Source organism: Mus caroli, unplaced genomic scaffold, assembly GCF_978045245.1.
Source record: "Mus caroli unplaced genomic scaffold, Mus_caroli_1 scaffold_14, whole genome shotgun sequence".
In the NCBI taxonomy this organism is placed as follows: domain Eukaryota; kingdom Metazoa; phylum Chordata; class Mammalia; order Rodentia; family Muridae; genus Mus; species Mus caroli.
This window is the reverse complement of record NW_028227269.1, coordinates 101,453,215-101,475,154: the sequence shown is the minus strand read 5'-3', so window position 1 is coordinate 101,475,154 and position 21,940 is coordinate 101,453,215. Positions and strand designations below refer to the sequence as shown.

The following is a 21,940-nucleotide window of genomic DNA, read 5'->3' as shown; positions in this document are numbered from 1 at the left end:
ATTTTCTCAAGGGTATTATGCAAGGGCCCTCATGCACCTCTCTCTTCCTGCCTCTCCTTTAGGGCTCTCCTTCTTTCTCCCTTGCTTTTTCTTCTCTTTCTCAATTCTGTGTCTCTTTGTGTGCCCTCCCTGTCTTGTCTTCCTGCACTTCCCTCCTCTCCAGCTCCCGCCTGGGTAGTTCTAGAAACATACCCATATATGGGCTCCATGTCAAGGATCACAAATGATGACATCACGTGAGGGCCGAAGCCCAGGATGCTCTCTGAAGCGGGAGCCTGTCTCCCGTGCCCTCGGAGGAGTGGAGGGCGGGATCACGGCTTCCTTAGTGCGATCTTCAGAAGGGAAATCTGAGAGTCATAACGTCTTATAGCTTGGCTTGACATCCGTGGTCATGCGGTGGGCCAGAAATAAACTCCCTGCTTCAAAGGAGAGTGTTTCAGAGCTGCCTGGCACAACAGCTGGAAGCTCAGGGCCAGCACAGGAGGCAAACTCAGAGAGCATGTTCTGAATTCAGACAGTCAAGAAAAATCTCTTTGTTGCCCAGACCTGTGCCCCTGCCGCAGAGCCTTGCAGGTAATGCTTGCTTTTGACTTGGTCATGGATGGAGATTTTGAAAAGAATTGCTGAGTGGGATGGGACCTGCAGCTTCAGGACCCACTGAGACCTGTACCCAAACTGTGGCCTTGCCTTTCTCTGTCTCTGTCTCTGTCTGTCTGTCTGTCTGTCTGTCTGTCTGTCTGTCTGTGTCTCTCTGTCTCTGTCTCTGTCTCTGTCTCTGTCTCTGTCTGTCTGTCTCTGTCTCTCTCTCTCTCTCTGTCTCCCCTCCCCTTTTCCCCAGCTCTGCACATAATGGAGACTTTGGCTCTGGCAGGAAAGCAGGGAACCAATACTCTGCATGCATGGTAGCTATCCTTCTGGAGGACTCTGGCTTAGCATACCACTCTGTTGTGTGCTTCAAAACATGGACGTGTGAAAAGAGTGAACACCGATGCTATTGTTGGGTGCATAGGATCTTTGGTGTTGTCTGTGTCAGACAGGTGACTTTTGGAAACGCTTCCAGACTGAGCCAATGATGGCTGCTTTCCTGCAAGAGCACTCCGTGTCTGTTACACTAAGAGGGCTATGCATGAACTGTGATGTGTGGCCGATGACGACCTGGGTGCCGTGCGCTTTGCTTGCCATTTCTGGAGGCTTAGGAGAGGGTGTGAAATGAGAAATGTTACCTAGATGAGAGTGAAGAAAAACTATGGGATGCAGAGATACAAAACTAGCTCATATATACATACGTGTACATGTACATATGCCATATTTAAGGAGGTCTTGGAAAGGACAGATGGGATGCCATCACGCTGAGCAAGGGGTGGAGGGACAGCTGGGAGGGAGATGAAGCCTTCGTGGAGGCTGGAAGAAGCAGTGGTCACTCCAGGACCAGGGGGAGAGGAAACATACTTGCAAAGTGTATAAGCAAGGGGGGATAGGTAGGAATTTATCTTGGGCTATATCCTTCATTGCCAGGGAGATGGATTGACATGAACAGGCCAGTGACACGAAGGGACAGCAGGGATGTGACCAAGACCTGCTTGGGGCAGGAAAATTCTCCTTCTGCAAGGAGTCTGTGTGAGGAAAGGTTTGAGGGAATTCAGAGGGGCTCAGGCAGACTGCCAGACCAGCCCCCAGCGACAGCCCAACCTTAGCCACTAGTGGTTGTTAGCTCATTCTTGTTCAAAACACAGACCTGTGCCCACCGGAAGAAACCATCTCATATGTATGGTCCCTCCTGGCGTAAGGAGGCACACCTGGTATGTACTGACCACCAGTGTTTTAGCAGTCTTGCGGCAGTGATTGGAAGCACCGTATTTCTCCTCCGTGTGGGAGTCTGAAATGGTTTTATAATGAAAAACAACTCAGTTCATGTTAGCCGGTACCCACCAAAGACTTAATAGAGGTGAATTATTTCCCTGTCCACTCTCAAGGCCACCATGAGCATGAGGTAAATGTTGATACCCTTTTTCAAGATTTGGAAACTGAGGTCGTGAGAGGTTAAAGGTCTTGTCTGGAGCTAGGCAGCAATGAGATGCTGAAAGTAGGAATCAAGGCTAAACTTCCAGACCTCAAGGGCTCTCATTCATAGCCCCTGCAGTTTTCAGGCCAGACACAGTGGCAGTCAGCATCTTTGTGAACCCGTTAGGACCTTTCCCTGATACCTTTAGGGTGTCTTTAGGGACCATGTATTGTCTACAGACTAGATTTAAGAACCCCCCTGCAGGGGACACATATTGTCTCCAGCCTGACCAGAGTCCTCCCTCTTCTAAGCTGCAGAGTCCTCGGCTGCCTGCAGGGGGAGGAGTGGCCAGCCGTGCCCACCCATCACTGTCACCTCAGGCTGCTGGCAGATGGCAGAGCTCGGCATTTCTAGAGACTAGGCAGAAACTGGGTCAGGGCCCTGGAATCCTGCGTCTAGCCTGGTGGACTGAGCCATACTGATGTGTCTGGATTCAGTGTAAGAGCCTGGGACACTGCCAGTCCCTGCAGGGCCTGGAGGCAGGGGTGAGGCCCTGCACTCTGGCATCTGAGACAAAGGTGACCCAGTCCTGGAGAGGCAACAGCCTAGGGGCTGCGGGTATAAGGGGAAATCAGGCTTCCCGGAGTCCTCTTAGCCACTGCTCAGAGGCAACACCTCAGGTGGCCTTTAGCTCTGGGGAGACTGTCTCCTTAGAACACAGTATTTGCCACAAAACCCAGAAAAGTATTATTTTTCTTTCTGCTTTTCTTCCCCCACCCTGTCTCTCACCCTCTTCTTTACTGTCTTTATGAGGTGGCTTTTACCAATATACATCAGACCTAACCCAGATGACTTGAGAGAGAGAGAGAGAGAGAGCCCCGGATTTGGACAAAGAGACGGAAGGGTGCTCCACTCCACCACTCCAGATGGAGCCTCGGTTTCTACTTTCTGTATAATAGATCTCTGGTGTGGTGGTGGAGTGTGGGCAGAGTTGGCTTTGGGCAAGATCAATTCCCATTGGGACCTCTCTGGGCCTCAGTTTCCCCTCTGTACAAACGGAGAAGAGTCCTGTGTGGTGGTGTTGACTGCATTCTCTGACAACCACTGACCAAGCCTGAGACTGCACAAAGCCTTGACACCCCAAAGTCACAAGCTTGGCTGAGACTAGGATCAAGGCTCCGAGACTAGCAGCTGGGTCTGCTGTGTTTAGAAGCTGTGAGGCCTGTCCCATGTGCTTTTCCTGGAGGGACACCAGCAAGTGTCTACTCACTCCAGATAGGTCTCTGACAACAGTCCAAGGCACGACTCTACCCAAGTTCAGCTTGGCCAACCAATGAGTCATTTAGAGAGCATGGGTGACCGGTCACTTACAGGAGTGTGGGTGATCCCAAAGCAGCCACACCAGTAGAGAGTCTCACCCCAACATAGACTTCCCCATAGCTGTGTAGATGGAGTCACCCTGCTGTTAACCCTTCGCAGTCTAAATGATCTAGCATAGTGGTTCTCGGCTTTCCTAATGCTGCAGCCCTTTAACACAGTTCCTCATGTTGTGGTGACCCCCCAACTGTAAAATTATTTTCACTGGTACTTCATAACTGTAATTTTGCTACCAATATCAGTCCGAGTTTTCTAATGGTCTTTGGTGACCAAGGTGAAAGGGTTGTTTGACACCCCCCCAAGGGGTCTCGACCCACAGGTTGAGAAGTTCTGCACTAGCTCCTTCTGCAAACAGGAGACTGCGTGTAGTTTGGGCAGTTGCATATGACTGGAAAGGATGTACAAGGGTAGTGACTTGATACCTCAGAGGAGGGCCACTCACTCCTCTATGAAGGAAGGTCAATAGGCTGGGTCTTGAAGACTACTTGCAAGTAATGCCAGCTCCTTTGATGATCACATGGTTGTACACTGGGGTCTATAAAAAGGCCCTTCAGCCCTGTCCCTTGCCATGGTAGCTTGGATGAGAAATGTCCCCATAGGTTTATAAATTTGAAATCGTGGTCTGCGATTGGTGGCACCATTTGGAGTGGGGCAGGACTGTGGAGAGGTGAGGCTGTCCTGGAGGAAGGGAATCTTTGGGGTGAGCTTTGAGAGCTCATGGCCCCACTTCCAGTTTTCTCCCTGCGTTGTGCTTGTTGTTGAAGATGTGAGCGCTTGGCTTCCTTTTCTGTTTTTGGTGCCATGCCTGCCCTGTGTTGCCATGGTTACCCGCCATGATGGATTCTACCCCTCTGGAACTGTGAGCCAAAATAACTTCTGTCTGTCCTAAGTTGCTTTGGGTCATGGAGTTTCGTCACAGCAACAGAAAAGCAAACAATACAGTTGTCAAAGGCCCACCCTGGGATTCTGACCTGAGTCTCATCTTAGCCAGAGGATGAGAGAGGTGTGGTGGAGAGTCACGTGCAGGAACCTGTGATGGTTTGAATATGATTGGCCCAGGGAGTGGCCCTATTAGAAGGTGTGTGTGATCCTGTTGGAGTGGGTGTGACCTTGTTTATTGTAGATGTGTCACTGTGGGTGTGGGCTTTAAGACCCTCATCCTAGCTGGCTGGAAGCCAGTCTTCCACTAGCAGCCTTCAGATGAAGATGTAGAACTCTCAGCTCCTCCTGCACCATGCCTGCCTGGATGCTGCCATGTTCCCACTTTGATGATCATGGACTGAACCTCTGAACCTGTAAGTCAGCTCCAATTAAACGTTGTCCTTACAGGACTTGCCTTGGTCATGGTGTCTCGTCACAGTAGTAAAACTCTAATACAGAATTCTGGCCATCGTTCTCGGCATTTAGGACTGGGGAGCCTGATGAAAAATGGGACAGGTAGATGTGCCCTTGGCCACTTACATTCTGGGCCTCAGTCTCCCCATCTGTACAATGGGAAGGGAATACTCCCCAGGTGCTGTTCTAGATTGTTTCCCTGTGGCTGTGATAAAGATATTGAGTGAAAACAATTGGCGCGTTGTCCTGGGTTTGGGGCTGGGGTTTGTTTGGCTTTCACGTCCACATTGCAGTCTAATATGGAGGGACGCCAGTATAGAGACTTAAGGTAGGAACTTGAAGACAAGAACTGAAGCAAGGATCATGGAGAAACACTGCTTATCAGCTTGCTCTGTGCTGACTTACTTAGCTTGCTTTCTTACACAGCCCAGACCCACCTGTCCAGCAAGGTGCTGTCCACAGTGGGTTGGGCCTTCCTCCATCAATTAAATGTCCACAGGCTAATCTGATGTCCACAGGCCAATCTGATGGAGGCAGTCCCTCAGTTGAGAGTCCCTCATCCAGGTGTCACTATGTTGTGTCAAGCTGACCAAAACTAACCAGCACAGACCGAGAGGTCAGAGGACCCTGCTTAGGACGGAGACTGAGCACTCTTCAGGGGCCACAAGCACAAGCCTGGTTGTTACTGTTAAAGTATCAGAGCCGGAGAGCCAGGCAAGGAGGACAGATCTCCATGCCTCCCATGAGATGCTCCAGGTGACAGAAGATCTGTGAAGGTTGGCAGACCTCTGCGAAGAATAAAACAGTACTGAGGGTGGGAAGTGACCACCAAGTAACTTCCCACTTCCTCCTCAGCCCCAGGCTAGCCCAAGCAGCCTGTGTTTAAAATCACCTGAGGTTAAGGGTCTTGGGACATTAGGGAGACCCTGAAACTTTCACAATAAATGAATAGACACTACGTACACATGAGTGTTACATACAGAGCTGTTGTTAGGCATTGCTGGGATGGGTTTCTGGAACCTACAGATAGCAAAGTCCAAGACGATTGTGACCTGCACACCTGCTCTTGTGCTCACTGAAACCATCCCTGGATCACCCACAGCCCCCCACAAAGGCGGTCGTCACACTCTGTTGTTCAGGAACAATGTCTACACATGCTCATGATTACTTGAACTTTTTCCTGAATATTTTTGAACTTCAGTCAGTTGAAGTGATAGAGGCAGAATCCACAGATTCTGAGCTGGCTGTACACATATACATGCATATATGTATGATATATGTATATAGTATGGTACATACACATTTGTAAGCATATATTTATTATGTATGCATATATAATATATACTTAAAGAGAATCTTTTAAAAATACAAAGTCTTTATTCTCACTCCAAGCCTCCCCTAAAACCTTAAAAGGCAGTGGGGTGGGGGTGCTGGGGAGAGGGGGGCATGCTGGGGAGATGGCTCAGTGAATATCTTGTCTGCCACACAACCATGAACACTGGCGGTGGGATCCCCAGAACCCATGTAAAAACCCAGCAGACATGCGAGACCTGTGATCTGAGCACATATGAGACAGATCCAGGGACCCATGGCCAAGCTAGCCAGCTCTGCATTCATTGACAGACCCTGTTTCAGTAAATTAAACCAAGACACCCGATGTCACCCTTGTGTCTACATGCACGCATACATGTTCACCTCACCTGTACTCACACATGTGAGCCCACATACACTGGTTCACACCACACACACACACACACACACACACACACACACACACACACACAGCCTCTCTCTCTCTTTCTCTTTCTCTCTCTTTCTTGCACACAAATGCAAGAAGGAAAAAGAAAAGCAGCAGTTACGTGAGCCCAGAGTCTCGTGTGAAGTCGATGCTGCCTTCTAGCCCCTCTCCTGCCACCTCCTCCCTAGATGTGACTAGTTTACCTGCCATCAGGCAGAAAAACAACACCCCTACTGCACATCCCTGATGTGCGGGTCAAACAGCAGCAAACATGAGTGTGCACACTGATGACAAGGGGCCTTCTCTCTGGTTGGCAGTGCAGCTCTGAGGTGACATGGGGCTTAGAGCCATGGCCTTGCTCAGGAACACAGTACAGCAACCCACCCTCTACACATTGCTCCAGTGCATATGTGACCCCCAAACCAAAAACCACATACTGTGCCTGCCATGTGCCCTGCACCATTATGTAACTCAAGACCCCCCTGAGGGTCCCCACTTCCTGTACAGATGGTCACCTTGTACGGAGTGAAGCTGGGACTGTGAGGAGAAGGGATGCCATGCAGGTGCCCCCACCCCGGAGGTCTAGAACAACTGGAGGGTGAAGGGGTGGGAGTCTGCATCAGGTTGGATGAAGGTGGAGGGGCTAGAGGGGGGGGGTCTGCATCAGGCTGGACCAGATCTTGCCATACCACAGTGCTCAGTGGACATGGGGCCAGCTTAGGTGCTGACAGTCATCCTTTTCACAGAAAGAGAAGGCTGGCTTGGAGATCTTTTCTCTTTGTCCTGTCTTTACTTTAAATGAAGGAAAACCAGGAAGAATGTAAGGCCACCATACAGCCCCTCTGAAAACTTCCAGCCAGGGCAGGTCCTGAATGAACAGGAGCAGGTGGAGGCTGCCCCCAGGGAGCTTCAAATCATATTCAGATCTTTTCCAGGCCCTCGCTGTGTGTCAGATGATGCCTCACATCTGCTATAATATCATGCATCCTGTGAGCACAGCTATAAACCATCTACTTCCCACGTTGCAATTCCTGATATGTCCAGCAGATGGCAGGGTAAGGTTAGAGTAGGTAGCACGAGGTCCCCAGTCCAGAAACCAGCCAACCTTCCAGGGAATTAAACATTATTCTGATTCTACTGTTTGTTCTCCCGCACTTATTAAATACTTCTTGTGTGCCTGACCTTTGGTTAGGTCCTGGAGTTTTGACAGGAATGTGAAACTATTTTATGAATTCTGTAGACTGGCAAGCAATCCGGTCGGCAAGCAGTCTTGAGGGCTCCTGAGAACCTGTGCTCTCTATGAACACACCACGTCTCTTCTCACACCTGACTCAGGTCCCTGGCCAGAGGCACTGGGTGCAAGAGGGTGGCTGCTTTCCAGCCACGCTCACCCTGCTGTGTTTCTTCATAGAAAACCCAGAGTGTGATCTTCTACTGTGGTCCCCAACACTACACACTGTCGTACACAGGAGGTCCCAGGACTAACAGGAGACAAGGCTCATCCATCTTTCAGCGCTGTTTCAATCCTCATCACAGCTCCCAGTGACCCCATACTCTCCGTGGTGACCCCATGCACTCCCCGGTGCTTACACGTTCTATTTTCCTCTGAGCCATGTGGGGCGGGGGAGGTTGTGTTCCTTTAGCTTTGAATTTGAACCCCGCAACACTAATAAAGTGACTGCCTCTTGGTGTTTTGGCGGTAGGCCATTTGGATGTCCTCTTGGAGATGTGCTGGACCCGTCGTCTCCTGGGTACCAGTTAGCCAGAGCCACAAGAACGCCACACAGCAAAGCGGTCCTTAGACCAAGCACTGGTAGCCAAGGTCCATACCTGCAGGTGGGAAAGACTCTCTGAGCTGCAAGCTGGAAATGGGGACTGCGCCATGGCGGTTCCCACTCACTTGAGGGTAGTTCGGGGTGGGAGTAGGTGTTGACCTCGAACCGGCTGGGTGGGTGTGTCTCATCAACTAGACAGGGATCCCTGATGGGTTGAGCTCGCCTACCCTCAGGAGCCTGAAGTGTTTCTTCCTTCTGGGGCTCAGGCTGCAAGGAAGCAGGGTCTCATGGGGAATTCTTAGTTCCCCGGGCATGACAAGAAGAAATCTCTCATGTGCCTGGTGTGTCGTCCCCACTAGCTTCCCCTTGGGAGAGCAAATCACAAGGTCTTAGGCCCAGTATCTGAGGGGAAGAAGAAAGACGACTGTCTCTGGGGGAAAGGACGTGAATGTTTGCCAGAGCAGAATGCTGGCACTTTGGGGGGAGGGGTGGAAGGGGGGTTGTTTTTCAAAAGCCTCTTGTGACTTGAGTGCTCAGCCAGGGTTAAGAACTACTGACCTGCGGTCGGGTTGCTGCAAGCCAGTAAATATCACAAGTCAGGCTGATTCGATTTTATTTGCTGACAGAGCTTCAGTCCGCCTGCTCTGCTCTCTCTGAGGCATTTGTGTCTTTTCGAAGAGCGTCCCTGTAATGAAATTGTTGTAACGGCTGGCTTTAACTAGACCAGAAGAGCCCAAGCATGAGCCCGTGTCTGACTCATCCGAGGCCTTCTCAGCCCTCCCACAGTGAAGAACAGCGTTGATCTGCCAGTGTGGGACACAGCTGTGACTGGATGGGAGGAATGTGCCCAACATGGTGTGGCCTCGTGAGGCAGGAGGCAGGATGTTGAGATCTTTGTGTCCCCAGAAGGGTGCCTGACCCAGAGTAGTTGCACAAGAAGTAATCTCTCAGTTAATGTATGCCGTCATACCTGTATAGATAGATAGGCTTCCTGGAATGGAAATGGTGAGTGGGTAGATCTCTGCATAGATAAGTTTAAAAGGGAGTGGGTAAGAGCATGGGGGATATGTGGCCGAGGAAGTGGACAGACAGAAGGATGAATAGTGGGCAGATGGGTAGATAGGTGAGTAGATGGATAGATGGTTGGAAGGTCAGATAGGCTGGTGAATGATGCTGGATGAAAGAGCTGAGCGGGTAGTGGTTGAGTGCATATACTGGCCAGTGGGGATGGATGGATATGATAGTCGGATATTTGGACATGTGAGTAAATAGTAGAGTGAATGGGAGGATGGGTGAGAGGGTGGATGGGGGGGTGGATGGGAGGATGGGTGAGAGAGTGGATGGGAGGATGGATGGCAGGGTGGATGGCAGGATGAGTGGGAGGGTGGGTGAGAGGGTGGATGGGAGGGTGAGTGGGAGGATGGATGGGAGGATAGATAGGAAAGTGAATGGAAGGATGGATGGGAGGAAGGGTGGGAGAGTAGATGGGAGGATGGATGGGAGGATGGATGGGAGGGTGGATGGCAGGATGAGTGGGAGAGTGAGTGGGAGGATGGATGGGAGGATGGATGGGAGGATGGATGGGAGGGTGGATGGCAGGGTGAGTGGGAGAGTGAGTGGGAGGATGGATGGGAGGGTGGATGGCAGGATGAGTGGGAGAGTGAGTGGGAGGATGGATGGGAGGGTGGATGGCAGGATGAGTGGGAGAGTGAGTGGGAGGATGGATGGGAGGATGGGTGGGAGGATGGGTGGGAGGGTAGATGGCAGGATTGGTGGGAGAGTGGGTGAGAGGGTGGATGGGAGGATGGATGGGAGGATAGATAGGAAAGTGAATGGAAGGATGGATGGGAGGTTGGGTGTGAGGATGGGTGGGAGGAAGGGTGGACATAGCTGTAGGTGGTTAGACAGATGCATGAGAGGATGAGTAGATGAATGGCAGTTTGAAGGACAAGGGGGTTGGCGAATAGCTGAGTGGATGGATGGCTGTGAAGATGAGTGGATGCTTAGACAGATCCCATGGCCAAATGAATGAATTTTTTTTTTAAAGAGTGAGCTGGAGAGACGGTTCAGTGGTTAAGAACACTTGCTACTCATGCAGAAGACCCAGATTGGTTGCTAACACCCACATCAGGTGGCCCACAACCACCTGTCAATCTACTTGCAGGAGGTCTGTCACCATCTGGCCTCCAGGTGCATCCACAGTCAGGTGTACATACTAACACGCAGGCACACACGCACATGTTTAACAATGTCCAATCGCACAGTCTGCCCTGTGGGCAAACATGGCTGCCTTGTGAAACACTCGGTGACTGGGGGTTGGGTTTCCTCACAGGGATTTGTCACCTGCTGTGTGCTGGCTACTGCTGAGTCCCTCTTCTGGAAGCTGGAGGAGGGGTGGCCAAGATGGCGACTGAGATCTCCACTCGGGGCAGACAACGTGCCATTGGACATGAGGAATACAGCCTATATAGCAGCCTGAGTGAGGAGGAGCTGCTCCAGATGGCCATCGAGCAGAGCCTGGCAGACAAGACTCGGGGGCCGACCCCTGCTGAGGCCTCCGTGTCCTCTCAGACCAACCACCAGCCAGGACATTTCCACCCATGGACCAGGTAAGTGAGGAAAAGCTAATGGAGGGGATATGCACCCCTGGGCACCTCAAGCTTCATATGCCCCGGGCTCTTCAACCTGAACCAAAATATCCTGGTCTCTGACCCCTTAGCGGCCTGCATTTGTCATCTAACGTCACTGTTTGGTGTCACAGTGGGATGGGATCAGGGACGCCTGTGGCCCAAGTCTTTCACATAAGATACAGTATTTGCTTATAGCTTATGTAATCCCACTAAGTGTTTTAACTCACCACTAGGTCAATTTTTATTACAAATACAAAGGACACATGACTAACAACATTACAGCCAACAAGAAAGACGGTCTGTACCACTCACTACAGATGGGTTTTTCAAATATTTTTGATCTGAAGTTGGCTGACTCCACGAGTGTGGAACTTCTGCTCTCTCAGGGCAGATTCCCTGAGCTTTCATTTTTAAGAACTTTCCTAAGGACACCCTAAGGTCTCGATGATGAGGAACCTGAAGCCTAAGGCCGACTAATGGGCCCAGGGTCACAAGGCTAGGAACTCGGAACTGACTAGCTCCCAAAGTCCAGGCTTGGCCTTGCCTGACTGATTTATGCTTGGATGCAGGGGACTGTTGCTCAGTGGGGCTTAGTGCTTCCAGCTCTGTCTACAGGAAGCACACCTGTAAGGCAAAAGAAGTCTGCCTGAGGATCATCCTGCCTGCTCTCCATGCCTCCCCCTCCCTCCCCTCCCCTCCTCCCCTTCCCACCTCATCTACCCAGCTGCTGGGCTTTCTAACAGTATGACCTGAGGCCACATGAAAAGCCATCGACACAGCCCACAGTGCCACTTGAGTAGTAGGAGAAACAATTGAAGCTTTACATCATCTTATAAAAACGTATGTTTTGTGGCAAGGCCAAATTATATAGCTCAAGCTGATCTGGAACTTGATGGTGTAGCCCAGGCTAGCCTCAAACTTTGAATCTCCTCATTGCTTTGGTCTCCTCATTGCTGAGGCATGTACAGGCATGTACAAGCATGACGCACAATTTACATATATATTTTTTATTTCTAAATATCACCATTTGTACTCACCACCAGTGTAAGAACGCTACATGAAGGCTCAGTGGCTAACATTCCTCGCTTCCATGCCGAATGAGCTAAGTTTGAGCCATGGTATCTATGTGGTGAAAGAAGAGAATCAACAAGTTGTCCTTTAACCTCCACTTAGGTACCATGGCATGCGGCACACACACACACACACACACACACACACACACACACTCATGTTTATCTCTTATCAAGCTTTTAAAATCCCGTGTATTTCACATTCCAAGTGTTTATCGCTTGCATGTGGCCAGTGGCTCCCAGGTGGGGCAAGATTGATCTAGGGACACCGTCTTTGCAGGGGCAGCCAGAAAGGTGCCTGGAATTTGCTCTTCATGTGCTTGGGAAAGAAATATATACGTTGTGAAGAGGCTTTTGCTGCCCTCACCCACCCCCAGCCAAGGGTTGGAGGTGGGGTGTGAGGGGGACAGTAAGCTGCTGAAACAGGTGGGATCTATGTGACTGTGTGGTCCATGGGCCTCAAATCTCAGCGTCCCCAGCAGCCAGTGACCCCTATGTGACCTTGACCTCGGGAAAGTCGCCCACTCCCTCAGACTTTCTGCTTCCTTGTCTAACAACTTTAATGTACAGGTTTTGCTAAGGTTAGCCGCAGCAGAAGTGACTCTTAAGTGGAAATGAACCATCTCAGCTCTGTCCCCGGGTTGACAACCATCAGTGCTTACACGGAGTCACACTGTTCCTTGCTGCTGTCAGTTAACCTGTATCCCACGGGCTGGGCCAAGGCCTGGGCACCCTGTTCTGAGAGGCCCTTTCCACAGGGATATCAGACAGGCTCCTTGGGCAGGGAAGAGAGCAAAGCCTTCAGGCTCGTAAGCTAGCTAGCCCTGACCACATCCCACTGGGGCCTCAGAAACCCTGTGCAGGGACCTGGCTCATCCGGTTCCTGTTTTGGCTGGTTCGGCTGAAGTCAAACGCAGGTTCCTCTTTCTCAGGAGAGGACTAGATAGAGACTGATGGGACTGCTACAGGAGCCACACATCGCTGAGAGCCTGCAGCCTCCTCCGAAACTCAGGAGCCCCTCCTGAGGCCAGGCAGTTTGTAGGTCCTGCTGATTCTGCAGAAATGCTTCCTCTTGCTCTCCCCGACTTGAACCCGGTTTTAGCCTCATTACATTGCCCTCCCTCCACATCCTACCCTTACCCTCCACCCCCCAGCAGAGGTCTAGGATCCCTGAGACTCATGACCAGAACTGGAAGTTAGAGAATGTACAGGACCTAAGATCCTGTGAATCTCCATCTTTGGGTATTACAATATTATCACTCAGGCTACAGGACATCATACAGGCTCCAGGGGGCTCCTTGTCATCCTTTGGGTTTCAGGTTAGCCAGCCCTTTCTCAGTGAATCCTACCCTAACCATTTATTCTCTGTCCTGGTGGCTCCTGCATGGATGCCCCTGGATGTCACCTCTAAGCCTTATTTGTTTGCTTCTGCCAGGGACCTGTGATGTTCATTCGGGTTCTCAAATGCCTGCTCTGCTTTCTGAAGCCTAGTCCTCACCATCTGGCAAAGGCCGCATATGAACAAGTGCATGGGTGGAGAGAAGGACAAAGGGCCATGAGAAGGGAGGTAGCTTTGGAGGTTCAAGTGTTTTCTGTGTCGTTTACTGCATGTGCAATGACTTCAGGTTAGATACCCCATCCCATTGAGTCCTGACCTAACCGCTTCTTACTGTCCCTTCCCAAAATGGCGACAGCTGAAGCTGCTCATCTCAAAGTGTCTTCTCCTTCTTCTCCTCCTCTTCCCCCCTCCTCCTCTTCCTCCTCTTCCTCCTCTTCCTTCTCCTCTTCTTCATCCTCCTCCTCCTCTTCCTTTTCCTTTTCTTCTTCTCTTCCTCCTCCTCCTCCTTCTCCTCTTCCTCCTCCTCCTCTTTTGGTGCTGGGGATGGAACCCAAGCCCTAGCTTGGCAAAAACTCAGCTATATACCCTCAGACATCCCCCCCCCCATGTAGTCTTCTAGCAAAAATCCAGTGAAGCAGGATGGAGCCTCCCTACACTCTGCAGTCTGCATTCACTCCCCCTGTTCCCTAGGTGAGCAGTTCCTGGGGCCCCAACCTCATGACTGCCTCAGTTTCACTGAGCAGCTTCTGTGTCGGGCTAGGAGAGTCTCCTGAGAGCTTTCCAGTGACAGGACTTGTTGGGAACTAGGAGACGTTGTTCCCTTGTGCCTTGGTGCCTTTGTTACTGTAGGTGAATATTTTTAGGCAAATAAATACTTGGAAGCCAAGAACACACTTTGGGAATGCACTTTGTCATTGTCTTTAAAATGGAGTGCAGAGTCCTAAAGAAGGAAACCATAGGAGGACCCCTTATAAAGCACGACGTCTCTTCTTAGGGCCACCTCCCCACAACCAGGTGAAGGGACAAAGTACAACAGTCATGAAAGTCTCTTGCCAAGCCTGGGCCGGAGAGCTCCCAAGAGGCCTACCTCACTTCCTATCCAGTGGGGAACTTGGGTCCATATATGCACCCGACCAAGAGAGCCTGAGGTTACTATGGAGAGGCAACTCCAGCTGACCTTCAAAGCCTTCAAATGCCTGCATTTTATTGAAGGTTGCACTTCTCAGAAGGCGAAGGAGTGAACCATAAACCTGGACTTGCTTGGGATGGGATGCATGGCTGCAGAAGCCTCCAGTCAAACCACAGCCCGTGCTGGATCCATCCTACCCCGCACCCACCCAGTTTGCAGCCCAAAGAAGGCCAAGGCTGAAAGTGCATGGGAACCCTGCAGGGTAGGCTCCGTAGTGGAGCTTGCTGTGTTCTGGGGAGGAGCAGACGAGCCCTACCTGGACCTCACTTAGGTCATAACCTGTAAGCCACATCCCACGGAAGCATTCTCCTCTCTGATGACTCAGCCCAGTGGTTAGCTCTGCTGGGAATTCCCCTGCCGCAGCCAGCAGAGGGGAAGTGGGGGCCTTCTGCTTTGGTTTGAAAGCACAAAAGTCCCCTGGCTTCCCATCCAGCCTGAGACTCAGAGCTTGGGTACTGTGAGAAGCCACACAGCTGACCCCCCAGACCAAGGTCACGCAACCCAAGTTCAGTGCTCCTAGAGCAAGTTCTCTGGTGTGCTCTCAACCCCTTCCTGCAGCTCTGTGGGTGTGTGGCCTTGTCACGCACCTGTGGCCTCTGAGCAGTTAAGGATCTGCAATACTTGACCCAGAAGTCCGCAGTCCCAGCCCTTGACTCCAGGCTCTTCATTCTGCTGGAATGGGGACAACACACCCCTGCTGCCTTGGAAGGTGGCAGGAGAGTGCTTGGAAGGGCTCTGAGAAATTTGTCTTGCACACTGGTGACCTGTGACCCAACCGTGACCTTGCATTACATCAGCCTTAGCACTCACCTCAGTGACAATCCTTGCTGGCAGCACTTCACATGGAATGCTCCTCATTTTAGGTGAAGGTGGCAGATTGTTTGTCTGTTTACCTGTGTGCATTATCTTACTGAAACATTTGAATGGCAGCAAAAGACTAGAGGCCACATGAATTGGGAATCCCAGGGCTTCATGGAGAGCCCAGACCTGCTGACTATAGAGATAGCCTGGCCGAAGCTGCTTTCCTAGGGCCAAGAGGAGAGAAGGGAGCATGGGGCATGTGCAGACAGGCCAGGAGAGAGACAGGTGGTGCAATCCTTATCTTGGGTGATGACTCTTGGATCTGTGTCACACTGATTTTCTTCAGCCACATAGACAGGGATGCACACCTCTCGCCCCTCCCCCTGGGTTGGTCCTGACCCTACTTTGCAAGTAAAGAAACAGAGGCATAAAGTTGGGGAAGTGTCTGTATCTAAAGGCACAAAAGCAGTGTTGGGGGCATGGAGCAGAAGGGAGGGTTAACAGGCAAGAAGAAGCCAGGCCCTGGAGGAAGGGGAGACTTAAGCACTGTCTGATTCTCAGCCCTGTTCACCTGCCCTGTGGGACCCTGAGCTGTGCCCACTTGGCCTGCTCGTCTGTGAAAGACAGCAATATTAATGTCCACTTTAATAAGAACAGAAGGAAAGCACTGACTGGGTGCATCAGTGCCTTGCACAGCTGGGAGATATGTATGGAAGGGTGTAATGAGTTGGGAGACAGGAAGACTGGAGACATGGAGGGCAAGGGTGGCCAGGCCTCAGCCTGTTTTGAACCATGCCTCTTCTTCACTTCTCTCTTGAGGGCCCCTACTCTGCACCACAGCCTGGCTTTGCTGAGAGATCCACAGAGTCTGAGGCCCCAGCCTGCCCTGCCTTAAATGGTCAGGATCCTCCCCCAAAGGTCCTCTTTACAGCAGCTGTACCCCATGGTGTGCCAGCCTCAGAATGAAATCCTAGACTCCACAGACAGAGCCCCACCTCCTTCTCTGGGCATCAAGGAGAGTGCTGGGTTTTCAGACTGACTTGCTAGGAGATGATAAGGGGTGGAGTCTATTCTTCCTGCATCGCCAGCCAAGAGCAGAGGGGGCTGGCTGCCCCATCTCCATCAGGCCTTCTGGTAGAGTGGGATTGAGGCTCAGTATAATGAAAGTAAAATGAAACTCTGGCTTGAGTCAAGTCCTCTCTCTGTGGTAGCTGACTTTCGTCTTTCACTAAAGCCCGCAGGACATGGCTTAGAGGAGAAAGGATTTATTCAGGCCAATGGTCCCAGAGGCCTCAGTCCATTGCCAGGCCCAACGTTCAGCAGAACATCACGGTGGTGGAAATTTGTGGCGTAGGAGGCTGCTTGCTCATAGGAGCCAGGAAGCAGTGAAGAAGAGGGAAAGGGGCCAAGGACTTGTTCCTTTCAACGACTGGGTCGCATGTCCTCTGTTTCCACCACCTCCCTACAATATTATCTATCCTCTTGTCATTTCTGTTGCTATGATAAAAATACTCTGTAAAAAATGCAGCTTGGTAGGAAAGGGGTTCATTCCAGCTTACAATCCCAGGTTCTAGTCCATCCCCTGGGGAAAGTCACAGCATCAGGATCCTCAAACATCTGGTCAGATCACAATGGCTGGCAGTGTAGAGTAGAGAGAAACAAATGCATCCGCATGTTTGCTTGTGCTCAGCTTGATTCCGCTACTCTTGCCTAGGATTGGTGCCACCCACAGTAGACCTGGTCTTCACAGATCAGTATGACTTAAGACAGCACCCACAGACATGCCAAGAGGGCCAACCCAATTTAGCCAATCAAATTGAGATTCTCTTCCCAACTGATTCCAGGCTGAGTCAAGTTGACAATTAAAGCTACCCTTCACACCATCCAATTTTGAAGCAGTAAGTGGATCAGGATCCAAGGCTGAGAACAGAGCCCTCTTGATCCCTGTCACTTCCCCAAGGCACACCATAGTATGCTACTGAACTGGGGACAAGCCTTCAATACGTGAGCCTTTGAGGTACACTGTGCTCCACAAGATAGCTAAGCATTTCACACTGGCACTTGAGACAGGGGCTGCTTTCTTCCCACTACACAGGTAGGAGAAGTAAAACGCATGGAAAATGAGCTTGCCTGCAGGTCACACGAGTGGCAGCGTCTGGGTTTAAATCCCTGTCTGACCTTCCTTACACATCCTTTCGCTATACTACTGGGTCACTAGACTACTGGGTCCCAAGAGGGCTATGGGGTACACAGTCCTCGTAAGTGAAGCCAGCAAGGTGAGGTGGAGGGTCCACGTGTCTTGGCTTTTCAGACTGGCTCTCCTGTTCCCTTGCTTGTCCAGGAATCTCTTCTCCAGCCCCACTGAGGTCCCCCCATGGCCTTTCATCCTGATGCCTGCCACCCAGCGACCGCTTCTCACATCCTCCCTGGTGAAGAATGTCACCTTGCTTCATATCTGCGCCCTTGTGGTTGGCTGGGGAGGGGGGCGGTGGGGGCGGGGGTGAGGTTAACCTCATTGTTGTCTTATATGGTCATTTAAATCTCCAAGGGCTTCCTCCAAGGGCCAAAAATAATCCAGAGACACAGCAGCTGTGTCCAGCACACAGAGAGGGCCCGGCCATCTGCTTTGGTTCAGAGCCCTGTGTCTGTCTGTCACTTAGACTCTTCCTCCCGGCTCGCAGCTCACCCTCCATCCTCCTTACTGGCTCCAGCATGACTCGCTTCTCTTATGCAGAGTACTTTGCTCTGTTTCACTCTGGCTCTGCACCTTCCAGGTCCCCCTCGTCTCCCGAGAGCCCACCGGCCCGTGCACCCCTGGGTCTGTTCCAAGGGGTCATGCAGAAGTATAGCAGCAACCTGTTCAAGACCTCCCAGATGGCGTAAGTGATCGACCCCCCCCCACCTGGTTCCAAGACCACCCTGCTCACACCTCCAGCTGAGGCAGCAGGGAGAGGCTTTGCAGCCCTAGATCCCCTTCCTGCTGTGTCTAGAGTCTAGATTCTAGTGCTCCTACTGCCTGCTAGGAATGGCATTCGGGCTGTGCTTGGGACTGACCCCTCAGATATTCTCAGAGGTTGTGACCCTGCTGCTGGAGGAGTTCCGTGGGTCTCTGAATCTGGGGAGGGAGAGGTTCAAAGGGCTGGTGTGTGTGTTGGGGGTGTGTGTGAGGAGTTGGCTTTCACTTCTATTCATCCCTGTCTTGTGTCTCCCCATGCCACCTCCAGGGCTTCATCTGTGCACATCTAAATCCCCACCCACAACACTTCATTTAAGAGCCAGGTGCCAAAGCCCAGTACTAACCAATTAATTGGGGCCAAAGGAGAGGGTTCTGCCTGGGGTATGGAGCTAATGGGACATTTGTACCTCTTTCCTTGCTCTGACTCGGAGTGTCCCTAAAAGCAGTTTAAAAAGGGGGGCCCTTTGCTGGTACCCTATTTCTGTGTGGCAGAGAGGAGGATACAGCTGGCCAGTTCTCACTCTCAGCCTTCCCAAGCCCTATGGCCACCAGGGGCTTTGAGGTTGAGAAAAAAGAAAGTCCCAGTTCTAATCTCAGTACAACTGCCTACCCTTGAGTGCCTGCCATAGGAGGGCCTGCCCGCCAGGCTCTCCTCTCTGCTAGGCAGGCTTGGGGAAGACAAAGTTGTCTTCCAAGACCCTGTGCAGCTTGCTTCTAGTCCTTGGTGGTTTAACATGCCTGGCAGCCTCTCCCTCTTTGGGGTGGGGACTTTGTCTGGGCTCATGGAGAAGCTGTTAGTGTGTGTGATGCTGAGAGCCCCAGGATCTGTGAATCCCAGCTAGGGAGACCCACTCTGGCTGGTGGGTCCTGACAGCAAGTATTACATAGTGGGAACCTCCCCTCACCAAGGCCACAGGACCAGCCAGCCCATTCCACCCCCACACCCCCCCACACACACTTCAGCAGTAGCCACATACCCAATGGGCCCCTCCCTGAGACTGATGGGGGTTGGTCCTGCTGCTCCTGAGTGGCTCTCAAGCAGGTGGCTATGATGGTGTTGATGGACCTTCAAGATCTAGCTGGTCAATCGCTTGTCCTTGTTGGGTCTCTGGCTTCACCCCGTATCTACTATTAATAACCCCGAGGCTGAGACGCAGGAGGAAGTGTCGCATGCTGGAGGAAGCAGCTGGGAACTTTTGGGGGTTGGTCCTAGAGATTCCCCCTAAACCCATCCTAGCTCCTGATCCCAGGACCCTAGCCAGTCATGGTCCTTACTGACTTGGTAGCAGGGGACAAAGGGAAAGAGATTGCAGAGAACAGACAGAAGAGTAAGTAAATGGATAGATGAAAAAAAATTGCCTTCAAGGAGCCAGACAAAGATGCCCCCCACTGTGGCCTTGAAATCTTTTGACATTTAGAAATTTTAAACTGTGAAGGATTCTAATTTATTAATCCTTCAAGTATTGTCATTTCGCAGCAGCTGGGAGTAGGGATAATGAATTCGATGGGGAGATGGGGAGACAGGAAGGCTGGGGTAACAGGGAAGGGAGGGACCTTGGCAGATCCTTGCCTTTGGGAGCTCTTGCTAGCATTCAACCCTGTAGGTAGCTGTGCCTGGTACAAATCGAGGGCCCTCTTTTGGGAAGGTCCCTAGTTACTGAAGATTTCTCTGCAGTTCTTAGCCAGTGTTAGCATTCTGTGCCGGAGTCTCCCTGGTAGAAACAGTTTGGGTGTGACGTTAACTTCAGCCACAGAAAGTCTCGGGCCTGCTGGGCTCCCACCCTAATTTGCTTGCATCCAGTGAGCTAGAGGGCACAAACATTAGGCCCAGAACAAGCTGAATACGAAGAAGGAGAGACCTCAGAGCAGACACTGGCTCCTGCCCTCCAACAGGACCCAGGCCACCCGGCCCTGCCTCTGCATGCAGCTGAGAACTGGCTGCTGCTTGCTCTCACAGGGCTATGGACCCCGTGCTGAAGGCCATCAAGGAAGGGGATGAAGAGGCCTTGAAGATCATGATCCAGGATGGGAAGAATCTTGCAGAGCCCAACAAGGAGGGCTGGCTGCCGCTACACGAGGCTGCCTACTATGGCCAGCTGGGCTGCCTGAAAGTCCTGCAGCAAGGTGAGGACCATCTCTGAAGGGCCAGCAGGGTACAGGGCTCTCTCTCTTGGTGAAGAGGTCAGGCCATGTAATGGTCGCCACAAACACAGTTAAAATCACTGTGTTGCGGTGGGGGTGGGTGGAGTGGTGTGGAGAATTGGATTCGGGGTAGGGTTAGGGTGGACAGGCCTCTCCCTGTTCCTGCCCCTGCCTCTTGCTGCTGTCTCTCCATGCCTTTCAGCCGGCAGAACCTAATTCCTAGAAAAAGAACGAGGGAAGAAGAACTAAATTCTGGGACAGCCACTGCTAGTTTGTTCCAGAATGTTCCAGGGGCTGATTTGGTGTGGAAAGGCTCAGGCACAACTGTGCCTGTGTACTGCCAAAGCTGTTCCCACCAACTGTGGGACCCTGGGCTAGTTCTGCCTCATTTCCGAATTCCATCTTTCTATTAGGCCAGATTAGGATTAATAATACCAAGAGGCAGGTGCTGCTCTGGCCATTGAATGGTCCCAACTCCCACCAAGCACACCTGGAGGAAAAGTTACATGAGATATAGCCATTCTAGCAGTGACTAAGAGGGCAAAGGAAAAACAGACACTTTAGATCTGGGGGCTCAACCTGGGAAGGCTTCCCAGAGGAAGTGGCATCTAGTTGCATTCCTACTGCCAAGAACCCAAGCAGGTTATAGGGGATGAAATGAAGATAGTCTGGGCTTAACAGAATTCAGAGGAGGGAGTTCCATACCCATCCTTAGAACTGCGAGGAAGTCAGAACACGTGCCTTGGTAGAGTGGTACCTTCCATCACAGGTTTTCTGATCTCCTCCCCAGCCTACCCAGGGACCATTGACCAACGCACACTGCAGGAAGAGACAGCATTATACCTGGCCACATGCAGAGAACACCTGGATTGTCTCCTGTCGCTGCTCCAGGCAGGGGCAGAGCCTGACATCTCTAACAAATCCAGGGAGACTCCACTTTACAAAGGTGAGTCCCTAGGCTGCGCTTCCCATGGGCCAGGAAGTCCAGAAGTAAAGTGGGCAGCTTTTCAGATTTCTACCATGAATTCCCAGCTCTGAGGGGTCCCCTTTGCAGAGGGTAGAACCCCTCCAAGATGCATGGTGCATGCTAATTAGATCTTGTGTTTACACATGGGATCACCCAACATTTTCCACAGGTCAACCTGCTGGGGTGGTGGGGAGGGTGTGTCACTGAAGCCTTAGTTGAAAAGATGGGGCATAGGTCTGTGACTTACATCAAGCATGGGCACACACTCAGACTACAAGCATGCAGGGTTTGGCAAGGGGCTGGGTGGGAATGTGGGGGGGGTGCTCACAGAGGGATATCTGGGCTGAACCCCAACAGGAAGGGATTTACCATCTGGCTAAGCTTCTGCAACAGCATGGGCAAAAGCCAGATGGTAGAAGAAGGGGTGCGTACCTCTGCCATGTTTATGTAGGCAAAAGCCCCCTGGACAGCTCAGCACTAGTTCAAAGGTGTGCACTGGCTGCAATAGCCAGGTCCAGTGTCTGTGGGCAGATAACCTGTCATAATAGCTGGCACCTACTGAGTACTTATATACTGGCAAAGAAAGGTGTTTTCCTTAAGCCCTCATGTACGTCTCCAC

General features: G+C 51.5%; 1 protein-coding gene and 1 long non-coding RNA gene across 3 annotated transcripts in view; one reads left to right on the top strand and one right to left on the bottom strand.

The window, feature by feature from the left end:
- Positions 1-288: 288 nt before the first annotated feature.
- Positions 289-21,940, top strand: part of Asb2 (ankyrin repeat and SOCS box containing 2) — a 35,066-nt gene continuing 13,414 nt past the window's right edge. The window contains exons 1-5 of one of the 2 annotated variants that reach the window (XM_021179159.3): positions 289-573; positions 10,560-10,836; positions 18,031-18,135; positions 20,170-20,336; positions 21,145-21,300. In XM_021179159.3, the coding sequence (XP_021034818.1) occupies positions 10,631-10,836; positions 18,031-18,135; positions 20,170-20,336; positions 21,145-21,300 (634 nt within the window). In that variant the 5' untranslated portion in view covers positions 289-573; positions 10,560-10,630. Of the gene's footprint in view, positions 574-10,559; positions 10,837-17,692; positions 18,136-20,169; positions 20,337-21,144; positions 21,301-21,940 lie in introns of those variants that run through there. The other variant, XM_029484726.2, reaches the window with a different exon arrangement.
- On the bottom strand, positions 6,148-19,325 carry LOC110306978 (uncharacterized). The gene is made up of 4 exons (XR_002379338.3): positions 19,190-19,325; positions 11,895-11,979; positions 8,786-8,912; positions 6,148-8,282 (listed from the first exon to the last, which is right to left on the bottom strand). It is a non-coding gene; the product is annotated as an uncharacterized LOC110306978 (long non-coding RNA).